Source organism: Eriocheir sinensis, chromosome 34 (genome assembly GCF_024679095.1).
Source record: "Eriocheir sinensis breed Jianghai 21 chromosome 34, ASM2467909v1, whole genome shotgun sequence".
Lineage (NCBI taxonomy): Eukaryota > Metazoa > Arthropoda > Malacostraca > Decapoda > Varunidae > Eriocheir > Eriocheir sinensis.
Window position 1 is genome coordinate 12,978,780 of NC_066542.1, and position 21,045 is coordinate 12,999,824.

Genomic DNA, 21,045 nt, shown 5'->3' on the forward strand with positions numbered 1-21,045 from the left:
TTATTCTTTCTCGATATCATTAAAAGACAGAACTTGGTCGTGATAAATGTTGGTTCGCTCTTTGAGATACACTTTTCTTCGTTGCAATTAAAGGTTGGGTTCGCTTCCCAATAAGAAACCTCGAGAAGGGTGTAAAACCTCCTCGTCTCCCCTGACAAGCCAAAGCCGCCCCCGCAGCCCCGCACACATCCCTCACGCCGTGGGCCGGACTTAGAGATATGCCCTCGCGTGGTAAGTTTTCGAATCCTTCAAATCAAGTTTCCTTCATCCCGGTTGTTGCTCATTGTGATAAATGTTTTCCGTGATCCACGAAGCGTCCCTCCCACGGTGTTTATGGCCGGGAGAGGCTGTAGTGATTGATGCGCGTGACTGGGCTCTTTATGGAAAAACAAATGAGTGTAATTATTGTCCCAAATTAGCCTGGCATCGTAACACAACGGTAATAATAAAACTCAGCGAAATGCATCCCATCTCTATACAATTTAACCTAGACAGATCATTCGTAAATCTGCAGCCCTCATTTTCAACTAAACTAATCCACGCCGACCTATCGTACTTCACTCACGTCCATATTTGATAAATTATACTAAAATTTTAGGTTCCCCGATGCTGAGAAATGGAGAAAACTGTTTCGATCTGTCAGAGACTAAGCCGACGCAGCGGAGGCGGCCGCGGCCCCTCGCCGGGAGGGTCTGGCTCCGCCTGTCCAGCTGCCACACAAGTTTGCCAGATTCATTCCAACTTTGGTTTCGGTGAAGCCGAATATTGCTCAAAATTTATTACCAAGAAGCCATAACGATTAATAATGCCTCCACAGAAGCCGATGCGTATTGGATAGGGTAAACTGACCGCTAATTAATATGCGAAAATTTAATTGACTGAATGATGCACATGAATTGGTCTGAAAAGTATTCTCATTATAACAAGCTTTGTTTCTAACCGAGTAATTTCAAAACTAGAAGTTTTAATATGAAAAATTATATGACAGTAGCTTAGGGTTGAAAAGATTATGCCAGTTATAACTACATTCGCTATCACTAGAAACAAAATACAGACCTCAAAGGTACCGCTGAAGATTTAGCGCAAAGTCAAGCAACAGAAGTCGATGGGGAGGGAAGACGTAAAGGGAATAAGACTTGAATCATAAATAAGAGCTCCTAGCGCGTGTAACATTTTTCAAAGAGAAAGTGCAAAAAGGTTGAAGCTTCACAATGCACAACCAGAACTAAAGTGATAAGTAATCTGATTGGAACGTCAGGCGCCCACAAGGCATCGTTGGGACCAAGGATGAAATACTAATGGGCGAACGTGACCCCGTCTCGGCCCCGTCTCGGCCCCGCCCGCCTCGGAACATTTGAAAGTCATGAACCATTTACCTTGATCCCCCGGAAGTGAGGCCCCGCGCCACGCCGCCCACCCCGCCAGGCCACGGTCTCACTCCCCTCACTCAATCCTTCCCTTGCTTCTTCCACCTTTTCCTCTCCTTTCTTCCCTTTCCCCCGCCCGCTCCATGATGACACACCATCCTTAAATACAGGGGTCTCCTTTCCTTCGTCACTTACTCCTTTCCCTCACTTCCTCCCTCCTTTCCTTCCTCTTTCCTTCCTTTACTTCCTTGATCCTTTCACACTTCCATTCTTTCCACAATTCCGTTACTCACTCCCTCCCCTCTCTCCCTCTCTCTTCCTTTATTCTTTCTTTCCTTTCCTATATTCCTCACACCGCTACCGCTTCCACAATGGTTTGCTATTTTCATTTTTCGCAAAGAAAATTCAAAGTCATTTCATTTCGATATATAAATAGGACTTAAAAAAATGGTGAGTCATGAATTAGGATCATGAATATCTGTAATCTGAAAGGCAGCGTGTTATCGTAAGGTCACTGGTTGTTAAAGAAAGGTAGACTTCTTGGATACCATCGCAATACCTTGAAAAAAATGGAATCCCTTAGCTCCGCATTTCTGTAGAGTCGCATCTGGGACCGAGAACAATGCCTTCATTTATCACTCGCCTTATCTCGGCCATTTTGTTCCATCATCGTCATCATCGTTATTGATTTCTTTCTCAACCTCCACCTCGCTTCCCGTCTTCTGACCTACTTTTCCTAGCTCGACACAACGCCCGCCGCCGTCCTCCCTGCCCCCGTCCCCCTTGAGTGAATAATAACCTTGTTGACTAGGGAATAAATCGTCCATTCAGGGCCGTGATGTAAGGATTTTGGGAGGGCAAGTAGAGGTTAAGGGCGGCCTGGGAGGGTCGGCGATCCTCAGCGTCTTCTTCGCGTCCTTCCTTCTGCTCCTCTTTCCCCTCGGCTCATCCCCTTAATTGGAGGCTGAGAGGACGGGCACGTAACGCACGGCACCATTACCCCCGCGTGTCCTCCCTAACTGATCCTTTGGTATGCAAATAATCCCGGACAAGTGCCGCTGCGGGACGTCCATTAAGCGGCGAGTGGTCCGCCTCGGCTCCCGGGGCGCGCCGCTCCGGGCACAGCCGAGCCTCGCGGTGACGCTGACTGGCTCTTTTATTGCGTTTTTCCATCTTTGTGTTCAGGAAAAGTGGCCCGCATCTTGTCTTTGTCAATTTGTGTTCCATCCCAGCTTGACCATCCGTGTGCCGTGAAAAGTTGGGCGTCAAAGTTCGTCATGCCGCTTATTGGCTCAGTTGGACCTAAGCTTCGTCAAACTTTTTTTCAGTTTGATTCAGTTAAGTAAACTTTAAGCCGCCGGACTGGCTTATGGCCCTCCTTCGATCCCTGGCGCCCGTCCCCTCCGTCTCTATCTTCGCCACACAGGAGGCACTTTAAAAGCAGCCTCATAAATCTCTATATAAAAGCCTGACGCGTCCCTCTGGGCAACAGTTTGGATAACAATGGCAGTGAAAATAAGTTTGGCTTGTGTAAACCGAGGCCTGTTCTAATTCGATGGGCGTTTGTGGACCCAATTCGAACCAACCGTTGCATCCCATTTGTTATCGTTCTCCTTAGGGACATTTCTAATTCACTGACGGGGCCGTCAAGCTCCCTAAAAGTTCCTATTCTCAAAGGTCTCCAAGACTCGAAGGCCTAACAGGGACGCGCTGGAACCTTCCTGTGGACCCAACCGCTTTACTCGGAGTGCCAACAAATCTGTAGCCTTGGGTTTTTATGGGTTTAGTTTGGGAGGCGTCCAACTGCGAGTGTGGCAGCGCTAACAGAAACCTTCGTTCACTCCCGCCTGTCTTCGTCTACTTAAAGCAAGCAAAGCTCTTACGGTTGTTTATTGCAGGAAGTCTATTGTGAATTAAAGACAAGGGAGTCATCTGTACCCTTACTTTCATGCAGACTTGCATGAGGAGAAGGAAAAGAAACGGGGGGGTCATTGTGGTAACAGTGGAAATATTATGAAGCATCTTGGCAGCCCACACCAGGATGGGCTGCTACTGCTGCTTCAGGCCGCGGCAGCGTTCCAGGCGAGTTATCATTGACCCTTTGTCGTGGCGGCAGCGACAGCCCACCACCACGCCTCGCCGCCAACGACCAGTGTGGCCGTGGCGGTGTCGCTCCCTTTCTGCAATATCTTTGGGTCGTTGGAAAGTTAGTTATGAAAAAGAGGTCAGCGAAGAACTAGAGAGTAGCTACTTGCTTATTGCTTCTCAGCTTCAGATAACATTTAGCGAGTGTCTTCCAAAATTATATAAAAGATTTACATTAGAATAGATAGTTACAATGAAGGCTGGAGAAACTTTATACAAGAATACAGTTTTGTCACATGATTTGTTTAGAGTACGTCAATAATTCACGCTAGAGTCACACAGTCCAAAGGGTTGTTGTTTTAATGCACGAGGATGCATTTTCCCTCTCTTGGTTGTGGTAACCCGAGACTTTTGAACTCAACATAATCATATAGAACCTGAATATCCTGAGAATCGGACTCGTGATCTGAACTGTAATTGGAACGATAATGTTGATGAAGAAATAGCTGGAAAAAGCGGAGAAAGAGTAAGAGAGAAGTACAATGAAAACACTCCCTGTTCCATTTTACATATCACCTCGAGGGGATGGAAGAAAGCACTAAAAAAAGAAGGCAAGAGAGAGTATGAAAAACCTAACCAGCGGCCTCGTTACGTCCGCCCACGCACCGCCATCACTGCCCGTTTTTTTCCCCTTTCTGGTTTTATGGTCGACCCCGCCCTCATTCTTATACATAACGACGCCTTCCCAGAGCCTCATTCAGCCCAGATATTAACTTGTAGCGCCGCAATCTACTCCCGGCGTAAAGCTGTGGATAGGACGGCTTGGAGGGGCTTCCTGGGCTTGTGGATGGGCGGGGAGGCTACACGTGAGGTAAACAATGAAGAAGAGGGTCAAGGAGGTTCTTCAGTGACTGTTTTGTGTTGCGCGAAAGACAGGGAAGTGGCAGCCAACAGAAACTAAGTGATTTGTTGGTCTTTAAAAGTTGCATTGCCTCACGACTTTTCTTTTATTCAAGGCCAAACATTAGAAAAACACGACGGGTAAACAAAGGCCGCAAAACTACTGCTCCCCGAAAAAGAAAAGTAGTAGAGAATTCTGAAGATTATTAAAAAAAAAAAAAAAACGGTCCGAAAGGTGTCTTGAAATATGGTTGGTATATTTTCGAGAATGAATTTTTAGTGGCAACGCTGTAATTACCACCACGTTGACAGGATTTTTATGGAAGAAGGAAAGTGATTTACAGGTGGGATAGAAAGACGAATTCTAGCGAGGAAAAGAATGGGGATGATTTAGTGGCTTAAGTTCTTGCCGTTTGCCTTTTTTAACTCGTTTTTGGTGCGCCTGTTTTTTTTTTTTTTTTTTTTTTACTTGATTTATGGCGGACTTTCAGGCAGGCGGCAGTGAGTAAAAGGAGATCACATTCCCTCCATCCTCATAGACCCGACCACACCTCCTTCGTCTTCTCTTTCGTCTGCTGCTCCTCCGCCTCCTCCTCCTCCTCCTCCTCCTCCTCCTCCTCCTTCTCCTCTTCCTTCTTTCCCTTCTTTCCCTCCTTCTCCTCCCCCCACGCCAGCTGCCGCTATCGAATTCCTCTCACTCTCAAGAAATGCCCGGACTGAGTCTCGCCATAAGCTGCTGAGCTCCCCGCGCCGCGCCCAAGCCTTCATGAATTTCGATCATTGATAATACGCCGCCGAGGTCCACTCAGCGGCTTAAGTGGTGTTTTTAATGTATATCCAAGGGACGAAATTATTTATGAACGCAGTAAGATATCGCTTTGGTCTTTCGTCTGGTGGGATGCATAGCTTTAGTTTCTCTTCTCTTTGTTTGTTTTTGTTCTTTTTTAGGTGTACAAGAACAAAAGAGTAAGGAAAGTGTGCTTGTATTGTATTTTCGTTCTGGGTCCCTTCGGTCTTCCGTCAGAGGGAATTCGTATTGTCTTTTTTATCTTTTGGTTGGCAAGAACAACAAGAGCGAAAAGAAGTGTGTTTGTATTGCATTCTCGTTTTAGGTTGTGAAGGCAGTGAGATGTCCCTTCGGTCTTCCGCCAGAGGGAATTCAAAGTTTTCCTTTTTATCTTTTGGTTAGCAAGAACAACAAGAGCGTAAGGAAGCGTGCCTGTATTGCATTCTCGTTTTAGGTTGTGAAGGCAAGGGGATATCTCTTTGGTCGTCCGTCAGAGGGAATTCTTAGTTTCAGGTTCTCTTTTCTTTTCGGTAAGCAAGAAAACAGGAGAGAAAGGAAGTGTCTATATTACATTTTTCGTTTTAGGTTCATCGCATGTTTTCCAGGGAGAACAAAAGGTGTACTATTATATGAAAATATAACTTTTTTCCGGGACGGCCCGAATAAAAAATTGTCTTTTATGTGGCAAAGAGGCTGCCGGCGCCTCGGGTGACGAGGGGGGAGGGGAGAGAGGGAGGGACGAAGGGAGCCAGGCGTGTACGACAATTTTTTCGGCTTTTCAGTAACATAATTTTTCTCCCTGAGGCGCGTGGCAGAGAGCGCTGGGGCGTGTAGGGACGTGTGTAGACTTAGGGGAGCGTTAAATAGATCAGATGCGTAGGCGAGGGTGAGCAGCGTGAACCTTCATGACCTCAGAGATTTAGCACACGAGCCTCACTTTCTTTCCCTCCCCGTGGGCTTCACTCAGGAAGGGTTTCGCCAAACTGAAGAAAATTCGGATTCTTTTGTGAACCCAACACAGAACAAGAACTTTCTTGGCGTCTGATACCTGGAAGTTTTGTTGGAGTTCGATGAGACTCACTCGAACCACTTAAAGAAGAATATCCCGCACACCGCAAGACCCCCACGAGACGCAACTCATCCCGAGCAAAAAAAGAAAAAAAAATCCACCTCTGAACAAACTGATCCTACTCCTGACCCACGTTGTTTACATATCTATCACCAACCCTAATGGAAAGAGCTATCGTATATGAAACAAAAAATATGAGTAAAACTTTTAAAAGCTACATAAAGATCCGCAGGGAGGGTTGGTTCTAGGACGTAATGGGGGTGGCGGCCTTGTTTCCAGGCTACTTTTTTGAGGTCCCGTATAGGCAAAGTAATGGCCTCTGTGTGGCTGTTTATTGTTATGTCCAGAGAACCTTCCCTGCGGCCCTTTCGTCCATTTCATCCCTTCCCCATGCCTTCCGCCTCGACACCTTCGCTAGGTAGTTCAGGGTGAGTGAGGAGGAAGGGGAAGAAGGGGAAGGAAAGGGAAGGAAGGGAAAAACGGGCAGCGGAGAGGTGGAGTGCGGTGGAGAGGCGTGTATGATTTATTAATGAAGGGAGCCGCCGAAGGGACCCGTCTCGCTAAGAGCCAGATTATTCAGATAACTATTTGCTAGATGGCGGGGGATTCTTGAAGCAGAGCTCTTGTTCTAGTAATTATCATCACTCACAACGCGCATCCATTCATCACCCACAGTTTAGCTCCCTTCTAAGCATCCACCTCACCCATCAGCCCGTTTAGCTCCTTCCTTGCATCCAGACTCCTCCCGTCACCCCCTACGTAGCCCTCACCCCGCACCCCGCTGCCACCCTCACTCTCCCCTTCCTCTCTCTCTCGTCTAAATTCCTCGCCTCCGCATCAATACTCAAGGAATTTCAATTGAGGACTGAGGTGTCCAACTTTTGGGAAGAGTCTGACTCGAGGGCAAGGACAAGGAGGAGGGAGAGGACGAGGAGGAGGACGAGGAAGAGGAGGAGGAGGAGGAAGGGCTTACAGGACGTTTCGATGTCCAAGGTTTCCTTTGCAGTGCTCTCTCCCAGGTCACGCGTGTTTGTAAATTGCCCTCGATATTGTTGTCCTCCTAATAAGCATGTACAAAGATGTGAGTCTAATACCTCGGTGCCCTTTTGGCCTACTCGCCCCTGTGGTAATTAGAGGGATTATTGGGAAGGGTGGGGCGCGTATGGCAAGGAAGGAAGGGGAGAAGAAAGACGAGGAAGAGAATGAGGAATAGAAAGGAGAACAAAGCCATTGAGGAGGAGAGCGAGGAAGACGACGAGTAGGAGGACGAGGAATAGAAAGACGAGGTGGGAGAGGAAGAAGACGAGGAGGACGAGGAATAGGAAGGAGAACAAGGACATGGAGGAGGAGGGCGAGGAAGAAGACGAGGAGGGGGGCGAGGAAGAAAACGAGGAAGAAGACGAGGAGGAGGGCGAGGAAGAAAACGAGGAAGAGGACGAGGAAGAAAACGAGGAGGAGGACGAGGAAGAAGACGAGGAGGAGGACGAGGAAGAAGACGAGGAGGAGGACGAGGAAGAAGACGAGGAGGACGAGGAATAGGAAGGAGAACAAGGACATAGAGGAGAAGGGCGAGGAAGAAGACGAGGAGGAGGACGAGGAATACAAAAAAAGAGGAGGGAGGGGAAGAAGATGAGGAGGACGAGGAATAGAAAAAAAGAGGAGGGAAAGGAAGAAGACGAGGAGGACGAGGAATAGAAAGGGGAGGACGAGGACGAGGAGGAGAAGGGTAAAACAGAAAGACGAATAGGACAAAAAAAAAACAGAGGCAAAGAGGAGGTGAAAGTGAAGTGTAACGTGGACCAAAGTGACGAGAAAGGGGAAAAAAGGGAAGCGGTGGACCTGATATATATATTTTTTCTTTTTTATAATATCAAATGAACAAACATTAGTCGGTATAGTCGCCATTCTCAACGGGCCTCGGCAGGAAGGCTTAACTAATGGCCAGTGGATATGGTACTTGGTCCGCACATAATCATATTTCGTTATCAGATTATGTTTCGATCCTAAAAATGCATATAACTGACTTTCCGGTAAATTTAACTCTCCCGTGACAAAGTTCCAGTAATTCAGCTTTCCATTGAACTCTATTTTTCATGCCTACATTACTATTACCATTTTTTTTCATTACTGGTTACTTTCTTCATTTATCTTTCGGCTGAGGGTTGTTTGATGGAATACTTAATCTTTCACAAATTCATGAGCCTGTTTATTTTTCATTTCTTCATCTTTTGCCATTTTTCAGCTCGAGCGTCGGGCATATAAGTGGAGGAGGAGGGGAGGGGGGGAAGGGGGCACCACCTCGTCACGCCAAACATTATTCTCCTCCCCGGAACACATTAGCCTCCACCTCCTTCCCAAAAGTGCTCTTCATTTATATTCATGGCCCCACGATTTTTCTTTTTGTTGTGCGCGGTATTTCCATTCGCGTGATGTTATTCCGCGGGCCCGACCTCTTTTCATCGGGGTTATTGCGACCACGAAATCTTACGAGGACGTTCCGTAGGTCATTTCACCTTCACCCGCCCTCCACCATTTTCCTTCCCGTCCGCCCCCTCCTTTTCCTTTGGGTCCTTCATTCCTCCACGCCTTCCACCCCCTCGTTTTTTCTTCTTTCTCCCCTCCTGCCTCACTATTGGTTCCATATCTGGCCTCTTCAGCCGCTTCGTGGGGGCTGTTGATTATCCTGCGCAAAGATTTCCCTGTGGTGCTCTGTAGATGCATGGGGGATGAGCCTGGAATGGATAGCTTGCTGGAGGCCCTTTTTAATACACTGCGGGGGACACTGTGGTTTTAGAGGATCAAAGGGGAGTGGTTGTCACGATAAGGTGTTGATCCTCCCGAAGAAGAGTTATGAGTAGCACAGAATCATGTTAGCAGTGAGAGATTTTGATAAAGTGTTCCGGTAAAAAATATTGCATTCTGAAGGTGGGGGGGGACACTGTGGTTTTAGAGGATCAAAGGAGAGTGGTTGTCACGATAAGGTGTTGATCCTCCCGAAGAAGAGTTACGAGTAGCACAGAATCATGTTAGCAGTGAGAGATTTTGAAAAAGCGTTCCGGTAAAAAATAGTGCATTCTGAAGGTGGGGGGGGACACTGTGGTTTTAGAGGATCAAAGGAGAGTGTTTGTCACGATAAGAAGGTGTTGATCCTCCCGAAGAAGAGTTACGAGCAGCATAGAATCATGTCAGCAGTGAGAGATTTTGAAAAAGCGTTCCGGTAAAAAATATTGCATTCTGAAGGTGTCACTCCATTAACTTTCTCGACTTCCCGTTTGCGGAGTTTTACACGGAGGTTTATGAGGGCGATAAATTCTCCGACAAAAACAATCAGAGATGAAACTGCACCTACAAATGCTGAATCGTCTATAAATCCTCCGGGTATCGCTGGAGTATTGCCGTAAATCAAGGTTTGACTGTAAATCATTATCCCACGTTGGCCTGCGCGCTCCGAGGCGAGAAGAGGAAGAAGAAAGGATTGCCTCGGGGAAAGGGTACATTGAGCAGGAGATTCACGTCCAGAGCGCGGAAGAGGCTGACGGCTGCTGTGTGCGGGTAATGGGTGTGAGGGAGGCGGCGGGTGTGGCGCGGAGTGGCTGTGAGAAAGGGAGCGAGGTTTGAGGCCTGATGGGGGATGGTGGTCGATAGGGCGTGGCCTTCCCCCCTATACAAGTCATCGGCACGAAAAAAAACTAGCCTCTCTTATGGATGACGAACCTCACCACGACAGACGACACACCAAGGAAAGATACCACTATTAAAAGGTGCAGTGAGAGAAAAATGATTGACTAAATGATTGCATGTGACTTGGTTGTGTTTTGAAGGGACGCAGGTAGATGGACGACTGTTTTAAAGTTGACGTGTCGTGGGTGAGGTGAGGCTGACGGGCCGTGATCGAGAGACAGAAGCCTGCTAAAGGGGATACGCCGTCAACTTGAAGGACTGATAGGGCGATGGAGCGGCGCTATGAGGCGAGTGAGGTCAGTTAGTGGGAGGAAAGTGTGACGGAGCGCCGGATCTGCATCTATATTGCTTAGTTGGGAAAGGTGTGAAAGGAAGGAAATGAAGAGGAGGAGGAGGGGGAGGAGGTAGAGGAGGAAGACGAGAGAGGTGATATAGAAAGGGTGTGAAAGGAAGGAAATGAAGAGGATTAGTTGGAGGAGGAGGAGGAGGAGGTGGTGGTAGGGAAGGGGAACTAGGAGGAAGACGAGAGAGGAGAGGAGGCGAGAAAGAAAGAGGGTGAAAGGAAAGAAATAAAGAGGAAGAGAAAGAGGAGGAGGACCTGGTGGCAGAGAAGCAGAACAAGGGAAAAAAAGGTGAAAGAAAAAGTGCTCACTACAGTCCGGACGGCAGCAAGAAATTGAAGACAGAAAAAAATTATATCACAAAAATCTGGATCAGAATTAAGAAAAAAGAAAATTCACCAAGACTAAAAGACACAACAACGCCAATCAGTAATCAAGAATCAAGAATAAGGACCATATGGGGGAGCCGTTACAAAGGCAATCCCACGCCAACAACTGGACTGGACAAACAAGCAAGCAAAAGATGACCGTAATAAAAAAGTTAGACAAGAACGATTTTTGAGTCACCCGAAAAATCCCTCAGGTGTCCATCTCGGCAAAGTATGAGGAAAGACAAAGAAAAATAAAACGCACTCCATCCAATGCTTGCACTGTCTACTTTTAAATTGACACATAGTTCATAAGGATAATATAATACTTATTTTCGTTTTCTTTGCGAGGAACAGTGTGTAATATTCATCTATTGTCAGCGAATGACGTGTGAATGATATAGTGGTTGATGTAAACGAAATTAATGGTCCTTGAAAGAGAAATAAATGAAACGAAACAATATTACTGCAAAAGGTTCAAGGTTCATTCAAGTGGAGAAGAACGACAATAGCAGCGGCTGAATGAACAAGAGAGAAAGAGTGAAAGAGAAAAGAGGAAGGAAGTATCAATGGAGAGAGAGAGAGAAAGAGAGAGAGAGAGAGAGAGAGAGAGAGAGAGAGAGAGAGAGAGAGAGAGAGAGAGAGAGAGAGAGAGAGAGAGAGAGAGAGAGAGAGAGAGAGAGAGAGAGAGAGAGAGAGAGAGAGAGAGAGAGAGAGATGATAAAAAGAGGAATAATGAGAACGTTCAAGAGCTCATAAAACAGATAAAAATGTCATGCAATAAACTGCGGGAAACTCTCAAGGTTTTCAAGTCCAGCCGACAAGGAACGGGAGGAAGACTGACTGGGAAGGGAGTGGCACGAATGGAAGGGAAAAAACAAAGAAAAGGGAAGAAACTTAGGACCGGAGGGGAGAGAGAATGAAGTGGATGGGATGAAAGGAAGGGAACAATTAAGTTACGGAAGGGGAAAAAGTCTGTGGCTGGAGGGAAGGATAACAGCAAAAGAGAGAGAGAAAAATGGTTCACAGGAGATCATAGCTTGATATATGATTCCCAGAGATTACCAGCGTCGTCCTTAAACAGTGACAATAAGCGTAAATCCACCACCTAACACCTCTAGGCCGCGTGAAGGCTGGGAGCGAGAAGCGAGGCGGGAGGAGGAGGAGGAGGAGGAGGTGGAGAAGCAGGAAAAGAAGGAGGCAGAGGCAGAGCGGGAGGTGGAGGTCTAAAGAACGGGATGAAAAAAAGAAGGGGAAAGGAAACTCAAAGTGAGGATATAAAAAAATGAGACGTAGGAGGGGACAGAAGAATAAAAGGAAAGAGGAGGAAGAGGCGTGAAGGAAAGAAGGAAGTGAGGAAGAGAAAGGAAGAAGAAGGGGAGCTTAGCGGAGGAAGGGGAGATACGAGGGAAAGAAACGAAGGGAAAAGGGTGCTGAGAGGCGAGGGAGGAAGGAAAAAGGAGCGGCTCAGGAGATGAAAAAAGCGTGATGGAAGGGAGGCCGAAGATGAAAATGAAAGGAGAATGGGAGGAAGCGTGAGAAATCGTGCCGGAGGATGGAGCCAAGGCGAGGGGCGGAGGAAAAAATGGGGAAGAGGGAGGGTTCGTAGCTTAGTCAGGAATCTGGGCCCGCCATCCCATCCCCACGCCGGCGACTCAATAGGAGGCACGAAGGAAGGGGAAAGGAAGATAAAAAAAGGAAAAGAACTATACGGGGGTTCGGCGTATCACTTTCACCTGCATCAAACTCACTTTCTTCATTTTTTTATTGATATTTTGAAGGTATTGTTATTTATATTATCATGTTTTTTTTTGTGTATTGATATTTTGGTGTTTGAAGTTATATTCAGATATTTGAAAGTATTGCTATTTATATTTTCAGTATGTTTTTTGTTATTTATTTATTTATTTATTTATTTATTTATTATTTTTTTATTTTTTTACCTTCTTCAGCGGCTCAGTAATGTGTTGAATTCGATCTGTTTCCTCCATTTCTTCCTCAGCCTCCTTGTGCTCTTTCACGCTCCTTTCCTCCTTCCCGCCTCTTCCCTGTTATGCTCATTGTTATTTGTACTGCCATTTTGTTTCCCGAAGTCATTTTTACCTTCTGGAGCGTCACAGTCATATGTTCACTTCGATCTATTTCCTCCTCTCCTTCCTCAGCCTCATCATTCCTCATGCTCCTTCCTGACCTCGCTCCTCTCCTCCTTCCCGCCTCTTTCCCTCTTCTCTCCACTCTCTCTCCAGCGCCATCGCTCTTCATTAATCCTAAATAATTCCCTCTATATCCCCCTCTGATCCTCATTACGGAGTCTGCCCTTTGTCTGCCTCCACGCTCCCTTTACCTCTCCCTCGCTCTTCTCTTCTCCTCTCCTCTCCTCTCTTCTCCCTTGATGTATATTCTCTCATTCCGTTCCGTCGCCTGTCATCTTCCTTTCCTGGCTCCCTTTTCGCCTCTTCCTGTTCTTACTTCGTCCTGTCGCTCCTCTCACCGGTAATGTGTCGTGTTCATCCAACTTTCTTTCGGCTTAGGAGATAAAAGAGGAGTTACTTTGATATTTGTGGGATCATTAGTATTTTAACAGCTTCGCCAAGATTAATATTCATGTTATGCTCAAACTTGACAAAAATTATACACCACTACCACCATCATCATCAGCCTGTTATATGATCCCGCTGTAGAACATACTAACGTTGCCAGTCGTTTCTTGTCCTCTGTTTCTAGATTCCAGTCGCGATGTAAAACCCTAGTGTTGTGTAACTCTCAATGGTAAAGGTAATACTAACTGAATAAATGTAAGTCAAGGGAAACAAATGCAAGAAAGAGTAAAGAAAAGCCTCGAGAAATTTTATCAGCTGACCTCTCAAAATAAAAATCAGCTGACTCCTAAAAAAAAACTGCAAAAGCAAAAAAGTAAAAATGAAAAAGAGGCAGTAAATAGGAAATACATGGAAATCAAGGAAAACAATGCAAGAAAGAGTAAAGAAAGACCTCGAGAATAACGTATCAGCTGCCTTCTCAAAACAAAACCTTGCTGACTCCTAAAAACAACTACAAGAGAAAAAGAGGCAGTAAATAAGAAATAAATGGAAATCAAGGAAAACAAATCCAAAATAGTAAATAAATAGCAAAAAAAAAGAACAGACCCCGAGAAAAAAAATGTCAGCTGACCTCTCAAAAAAAAAAATCAGCTGACTCCAAAAAAAATCAAAACAAAAGAGTAAAAATAGAAGAGAGGCAAGCTTTAATAACGTGGCAATTACGGTACTTTTCACCCACTGATATATTTTCCGTACGCTTCGTCATGGCGGGAGATTTAGAGCTCATTTGTTTAGCGTAATGACCGACCAACATTAGGCAGGAGAATTATGGAGCAGGGGGGGGGGGCGGGGAGGGGTGTGTGACTGAAGAGGGAAAGGTCTAAGGGGGGAGAGGGAGGAGGTAGGTGGTTCGAGGAGGGGAAAGGGGAGTGGGAGCAGTAGGGAGTGATTGGGATGAGGGTGGGAAAGTGTAGTACAAGTGGGGGGGACTGGGGGGGACGTGACTGGGGGGGATGCATGAGAGGGGAGTGGGAAGAGATGGGTGGTTTGAGGAGGTGAAAGGGGAGTGGGAGCAGTAGGGAGTGATTGGGATGAGGGTGGGAAAGTGTAGTACAGGTGGGGGACTGGGAGGGGACGTGACTGGGAAGGGGGATGCATGAGAGGGGAGTGGGAAGAGATGGGTGGTTTGGGAAGGGGAAAGGGGAGTGGGAGCAGTAGGGAGTGATTGGGTAGAAGGTGGCGATTCATAGTACAGGGGGGGGGCGGGGAGGGGACGTGACTGATAAGGGGAATGCATGAGAGGGGAATGGGAAGATGTGAGTGTTTGGGGAAAGTAAGGGGAGTGAGATTAGTGGGGCAATGATTACGGTGAGGGTTGGAAGAGTGATTAACGGGCTTTTTCGTGTCCTGTTTTTTGTTGCCCTTGAACTACTTCCAGTGCTGTTTAAGAAAATAAATGTGGAACTTGCAGTGGGAAATTGGGGAGTTGGGGAGGGTGGGGATGATTTGGTCAGGATAATGGAATGGGGAAGTGGATAGTGGGAAGAGATTAAGGAATAAGGGGCTGCGTGTGGTAGTAGTAGTAGTAGTAGTAGTAGTAGTAGTAGTAGCAGTAGTAGTAGTAATGGTAGCTGTAGTAGTAGTAGTAGTAGTAGTAGTAGTGGTAGAGGGTATCAGGACACCTCCCCTCCCGAAATTGACCTATCTTTCGGCCACTCCTCTGAACTCTTTATAGGAGCAGCGAATAGCGGGTTTTTTTTTTTCATTATTGTTTCCTTTTTTTTTTTTTGCCCTTGAGCTGTTTCCTCTGCTGTTAAAAAAAAAAATCGTAAGAACACTCTGTAATAGTTATATGATTATTATTGTTATCATTATCATGTTTATTTTTTTCATTATCGCCATCGCTATCATCATCATCATAACCATAGCCTTCATCAAAAACAAAATTAGTCCTTCATGAGATTCCCTTCGATATACTCTTCGGTTTCGTTTCAGCTCGCCAGATCAAAAAGATTAAATCAGCAGGACGCGGCCTGGCTCCACGCTGCGTATCGATTCGTTTCCAAGTTGGGCGATCTGTTATTTAGATCTCTTCATCTCGCTGCCTCTTTCCCACTCCCTCCGAACCCTCAAAAAACTTGTCTGAACTTTCCCTCAGATCTATATTTGGCGCCGCCCGCGTGACGTCCACCAAAAACCAAGCCACTACGGGAGTTTTAATATCCTACGCTCTCTGCAACAGTCCTCAGTGCCACGATAAAGTCTGGATTCAATATTTAATCTCTTAGTGACGTGTGGCGGCGTGTTTCTCCTGTTACAGTGTGGGTAGCGTCCCTCTGGCCGCCCTGATAAACACCTCGAGAGGAGCTCTTGAAAAGCAAATATGATCACGAGAAGGTTAGGGCCGGGGGGGGGGGAGAGAGAGAGAGAGAGAGAGAGAGAGAGAGAGAGAGAGAGAGAGAGAGAGAGAGAGAGAGAGAGAGAGAGAGAGAGAGAGAGAGAGAGAGACAAAAAACACTATATTCGTCCCATTAATAACATGAATATATATTACACCAAAGTTCTGAAGATCCGATATGGAATTTTAAAACTTTCGAAAAACAAACCTTTTAAGGGGGACGAGACCAATCCCATCGATCTCCTGCTGGTAAGGGGCGCAGAGTCTGGGGACAGAAGGGAACAGGTAAGGTTCGTCCGTGCCCTTCAGTGTTGTGGGCCTCAGGTTGTCTGGACGGGGACGAGATCTAAGGGCGTCGTTGTATCTGTCCCCCGCTCTAGTGAATTAGCATATTTTCACCGTGTATTTCTACCTTTGCTGACCTAGTGTATCATTTTGCTAGTGTGATTCCAGAATTCTGCAGATGAAAAAGAAAATAAACGGACTCACACGTACACACGGTCCCTTTTCTCTCCTAAATTCAACTTAGGTGAATTCTGTGTTCTGGAAATTAAAAAAAAAAAAAACGGACGCATACATACACCTACCCACACTCCCTTTTCTCCTCAAATCCGTGGACGCCGTGCAGCCAGCCCGCCCGCCCGCCGCCAGCCGAGGTAGCGACGGGCCATCCATCAGGTGGCGCCAGGCTGAGAGCACTGTGGGCCGGGCAGCGCCGCGCCATAACTCAGCGACGCTCGGCTCCATGCATCACGGGCGGTGGCTGGCAGCTCTCCGTTAGTTTTGGCTCATCCCGCCCAGTAAATTTCCCCTGCTTCCTTAACGCCCGGCTGACGTTAATGACTTCCTGAGAGCGTAGTTAAGCCCCTTTAATGACACGCATACTCGACGCGATTGGCTGGCCCGGGGCGTCCCTAAGCCCCTTCATGGGGACTTAATTACGGCCCTAAAAGCATCCGCTGATCCAGACGTATGGCGACGCCTTGTCAGCGGGGGGCGGCGAGGCGGCGACCCCCTTGTCTTTACGTGGCGGGTGTTGTGTTACGTCCTGCTTGATGGGCGAGAGGTTGAAGCTGATTAGTGGGTGTGAGCGCTTGAAAGTGATAGATAGTATGCGAGGGAATGATGGATGGACGGCTAAGTGGTTGAATAGATGACTGGTTGTTTGGATGTGTATTGCAATCTTTATCATTTAACTTTGGAAGTCACAGTGTACGTAATGACCAGTATTCGTATGGGAAGCAACGCCCTGAGTGTTAGTAGCATTCCCAGGCACAGGACGACAACCCGGCCGCCAGAGCAAGAGTCCTGGTGAGCGGCATTACTGTACTCGTTTTGTCGAAGATCTAGGTCGGTATTCTCAGACTCTTCCGCCTTTCATATCAACAAGAAAGTAATCAAGTTCTAATGAGTTTTTTCTTTACGTTCATGGTACAGAAAGGTCAGACTACCACCAGGGTCATAAAACTACCCCTGGAGATGCCCAGAACCTCCAAGAAAGCCTTTTCAAATGTGTGTACTTGGAGGCCGAAATGTCTAAGAATGTGACCCGTAATGTTCCGTGGCGGGCGCCAGGACCCTTGACGCCGCCGAGGGGTATTCACGCCCGGTGTGTACCCTCCCGCCCCCCTGCCCTCGCCCGCCTCTGGTTATGTGAACAAAGCACTAATTTGTTCCTCATAATACTGTGTTTACTGACGCTGGGTGCTAATTACCTCTCAATTGGCTGTGTATCAGTGGCTGCAAAGCAATTGTTATGTTAATTCTCCATGAATATAAAAGCCTTCAATGAAAAATTATGTCATATATGGTCGGGGCTTGAATCACTAGCTAAATGACTAACTAACTAATTAACTAACTAACGTCTAACTAAAAACTAACTAACTAGCTGACCAACTAAGAACTACCTAACAAACTGACAAACTAACTAACTGACTAATTGACTAACAGCTAACTAACTAACTGACTACTTATATACTTGTGTGATGAAATTAAGGAGTATGTGGAACTAACATCGAAATTGGAAGCTGGAGGCACAAGACAGAAACTAATGGAATCGTTTCGGAGAGGCACATCACGTCCGGCGGTGGGGTTGTACAGGCTGTCGATGATGATGATTACTTTTCCATCAACATGACGGACACCTGCCATGCTCTTTGTTGTGTGGAGATGTGTGTGTGTGTGTGTGTGTGTGTGTGTGTGTGTGTGTGTGTGTGTGTGTGTGTGTGTGTGTGTGCGTGTGTCCTTGAGGTAGATAATTATTACCACTTGACTAACAAAAATTAACAATATCCTCCGTATTTTTCCACCGTTACCAACATCCAATCATCCAACACTAGATTTCTTGCCTCTGAGGTGCCCAAGGATGTTTAACGGATAATTTTTCGTACATACACGCTTTTTTTACATAGAGCTCTCGATTTTTATATCATTTCCCAATATATACCCACCCGTGATACGCTCCGCTAATCAAATTTCACGACGAACCCAGCACAGCCCGCCGCCGCGCCCTCCACACCAATATTGACAAGCGAAATTGTGTTATGGGTCTTTTGTGGAAAAATTATCCTTCCATTGCTGAGGCTGTCGCTGCAATGCTCTGGCTCCTGGTGTATCGCGTGTTGCAGACCTGGGAGCTTCTCTGTAACGAGGGTCCTCCTTTAATTAATTGTCTCTACATATATCACCGACCAAGAGTGTTAAATAATCCGTGTGGTCTGTGTTAGGTGTGCTTGAGGGCCGCTGTGAGCCTGTGTGATGTAAGCCGCAGAGAAGGGGGAAGGGCTCCGGCGGGAGGTGGCAACACTGTTTCATTAACCCGAAGGTAAACATCGGCAGGGTCTCAGCCTTTCTTAAAGCGCCTTCTTTAATATCCAAGACAGATACACCATCGATCTGCGCGCGTACACAAACACACACACACACACACACACACACACACACACACACACACACACACACACACACACACACACACACAGACACACACGCTCTCTTCTCTCTCTCTCTCTCTCTCTCTCCACCTATCTATCTATCTATCTATTATCTATCTATCATGTGTAGCTGATAAAGTTAACTACACAAACGTTAACTCTGGGCTAAGTCAGTCAGGTTGTCGGTGTATTCGTACAGTGTAGTGACAAGTATTTCCCACGTGACAGATGGGCCCCGGTCACAAACTATTCGTCGCCTCCGTATGATTCATGGCCCACATACTCGCGTGTTCAGGCAGCTCAATACACTCAAGAAACTGATGTGGTACCTCTACCAAATTAGGTGTTCGTCATAAAAGGCTAAAATTTATATATTTTCGAAAAGACACGGAATTCATGATTCAAGTCGACCGATCATGCTGGGAAGAACTTGAGATGGATAGGACAGCTGCGTGGGGAGCTCGCTCGGGAGGACGGGCGACTAATGGGTGAAGCGACGAGCCCGCGGTTCTCCATTAGTCAGCTAGTTCATGTTATATTGAAACATTTTAATCGTTCCTCCCTCCTCAACAGTCACCTGAAACAGTAGCTTGCTTACAAGACTTTTTTTGTGTGTGTATGTGTGTATGTGTGTCTGGACACGTGATGGCCTAAAACGGCAACACTTGTCGATATCTGAGCTTCCATGACTGCTATTGCATCCGTTGATGTGTGTGTGTGTGTGTATGAGTCTGTGTGTTTGTGTGTGTGTGTGTGTGTATGTGTGTGTGTGTGTGTGTGTGTGTGTGTGTGTGTGTGTGTGTGTGTGTGTGTGTGTGAATGATGACATATGCTGGCGCTGGAGTAATTAAGTACATGTTGGCCGACTATAAGTCTTAATGGACATTCCGCCGTGAAGGGAGGTCACGTGACGGCACCCTTGTGCGTGATGAATAAGCCATAGCACTCAACCTCGCTGCCACGCAGTGGTGTTCGGGCCACGGGGACTTGTGATTCTCCTATGGCTCAGTGTTCCAACGGTCTTCAGAGTCTAGTATTTTCCAGGGAACCGGTAATTTGTCGTTGCTTGTCATGGGTAGTAGTGAGTTAGGTATGTCTGAACTCCATAAGTGAAGTAACTAACTGCGTGACTCCCAACCCGTCACACCGGCTCCTGGGAAGGGTGGGGCACTGTGGCAAGGCGTGCCGTCCTGAGTACTGTGCTGCTAAGCACTTGGAGCAACACAGGAACCGACCATTAGGGGAGGCATAATACGAATACCATGCTCTTCTTATGGAGTGGTTTCCCTTATTTGCATATTAGTTATTTAACTTCAAATTTTCAAAGTTTCAACAAGGTAATAATAAAGGTCTAGCTTTCCCTTCGGCTTAAAACTTTAAAGCCAGAGAAGTTTTTAGTAAAGTTAGTAACAGTTCGTTGTTGCGTCAAGAGGTTATTGTATCAACTTCATCCGCAGTATGATGGCCTCGTGGCCCAGACTGTCGCGAAAACATACAAAAACATCTTCCAATTTCTATAATTACAAGGGTCTGCAAACTCCATGACGCGGCGCCGCCTTCATCACCCCGTAATTAGCAGGGTCGGCTCCTCCCCCTCTCCCCGGGCAGTGCAAACAAGGCCACAACGGCCGTCACCTAGAGTAAACACGCCTCACAACCTGCCCCCAAAGGAGAGTTGGGACTTTACTGGCGTCTCTCAGCAAGTGCTTCTAGCTTAACGGTGAACTTCATGACCGAGGTGTCCTTGCTCGCGCGGGTATAGGGTGGTAATTGTGCCGCGTGGCTGCGGGCCGACGACGGTAATTAGTACCGCGAGAAAAGAAAACCTCAATATGTGAGCACGGATGTGAACATATTGCTTCATGCCTTCGGTAATTCCAAGGAGAAAGTGATCTATAAATGTGTTTGTTCACGTCACGCATGATAAAGAAGCACCCTAAACAGCGTCTCCCTCACCGCTACCCAGCGCGTAAAAACTCTATCAACAGGTGCACGCTAATAGGGTTATTCGGCGATCCATTTTTTACACTTGAACGCAATACTCTGTTATCTTTCTCTACTATTCTTCATTATATTCCCTTCAGTTTATCATCTCAAAATTATGCCTTAAGTCCCCCTAGAGTAAAAATGTTTCCAGACTGATTCCGTCCTTTTCTTTCAGTATAACATTAAGAAGAAAGAAGAACCGATGCCCGAAGAACAGATGATGCCAGACAACCCGCTCATGAGGAAGAAGAAGACACCCGAGGAACTTGCTGCAGAAGCCGAGGCCGAAGATCAGGATGATTTTACGAGTGAGTAGTAACCAGCGGGGCGGGGCCGGGAGGGGCGGGAGGGGCGGGAGGGAGGCAGCCGGGCACACCAACACGGGGGTAAAGGTGGGGCATGGTGACACACACACACACACACACACACACACACACACACACACACACACACACACACACACACACACACACACACACACACACACACATAGTTGAGCATGTCAGGGCTTTAGAATAATGACTTTTCTTGACTAGGTAAATATAGTTCCTAGGTCAGAATAAGATTACAGCGATACTTAGCTCTAATGA

The 21,045-nt window shown here is 46.7% G+C and overlaps 1 protein-coding gene across 1 annotated transcript in view; it reads left to right on the forward strand.

The window, feature by feature from the left end:
* The window catches only part of LOC127007195 (complexin-like), a 185,382-nt gene extending 164,611 nt beyond the window's left edge, over nt 1–20,771 (forward strand). The window contains exon 3 of the mRNA XM_050877909.1: nt 20,631–20,771. Coding sequence (XP_050733866.1) covers nt 20,631–20,771 — 141 coding nt within the window. The remainder of the gene's footprint in view (nt 1–20,630) is intronic.
* Nucleotides 20,772–21,045: the final 274 nt, after the last annotated feature.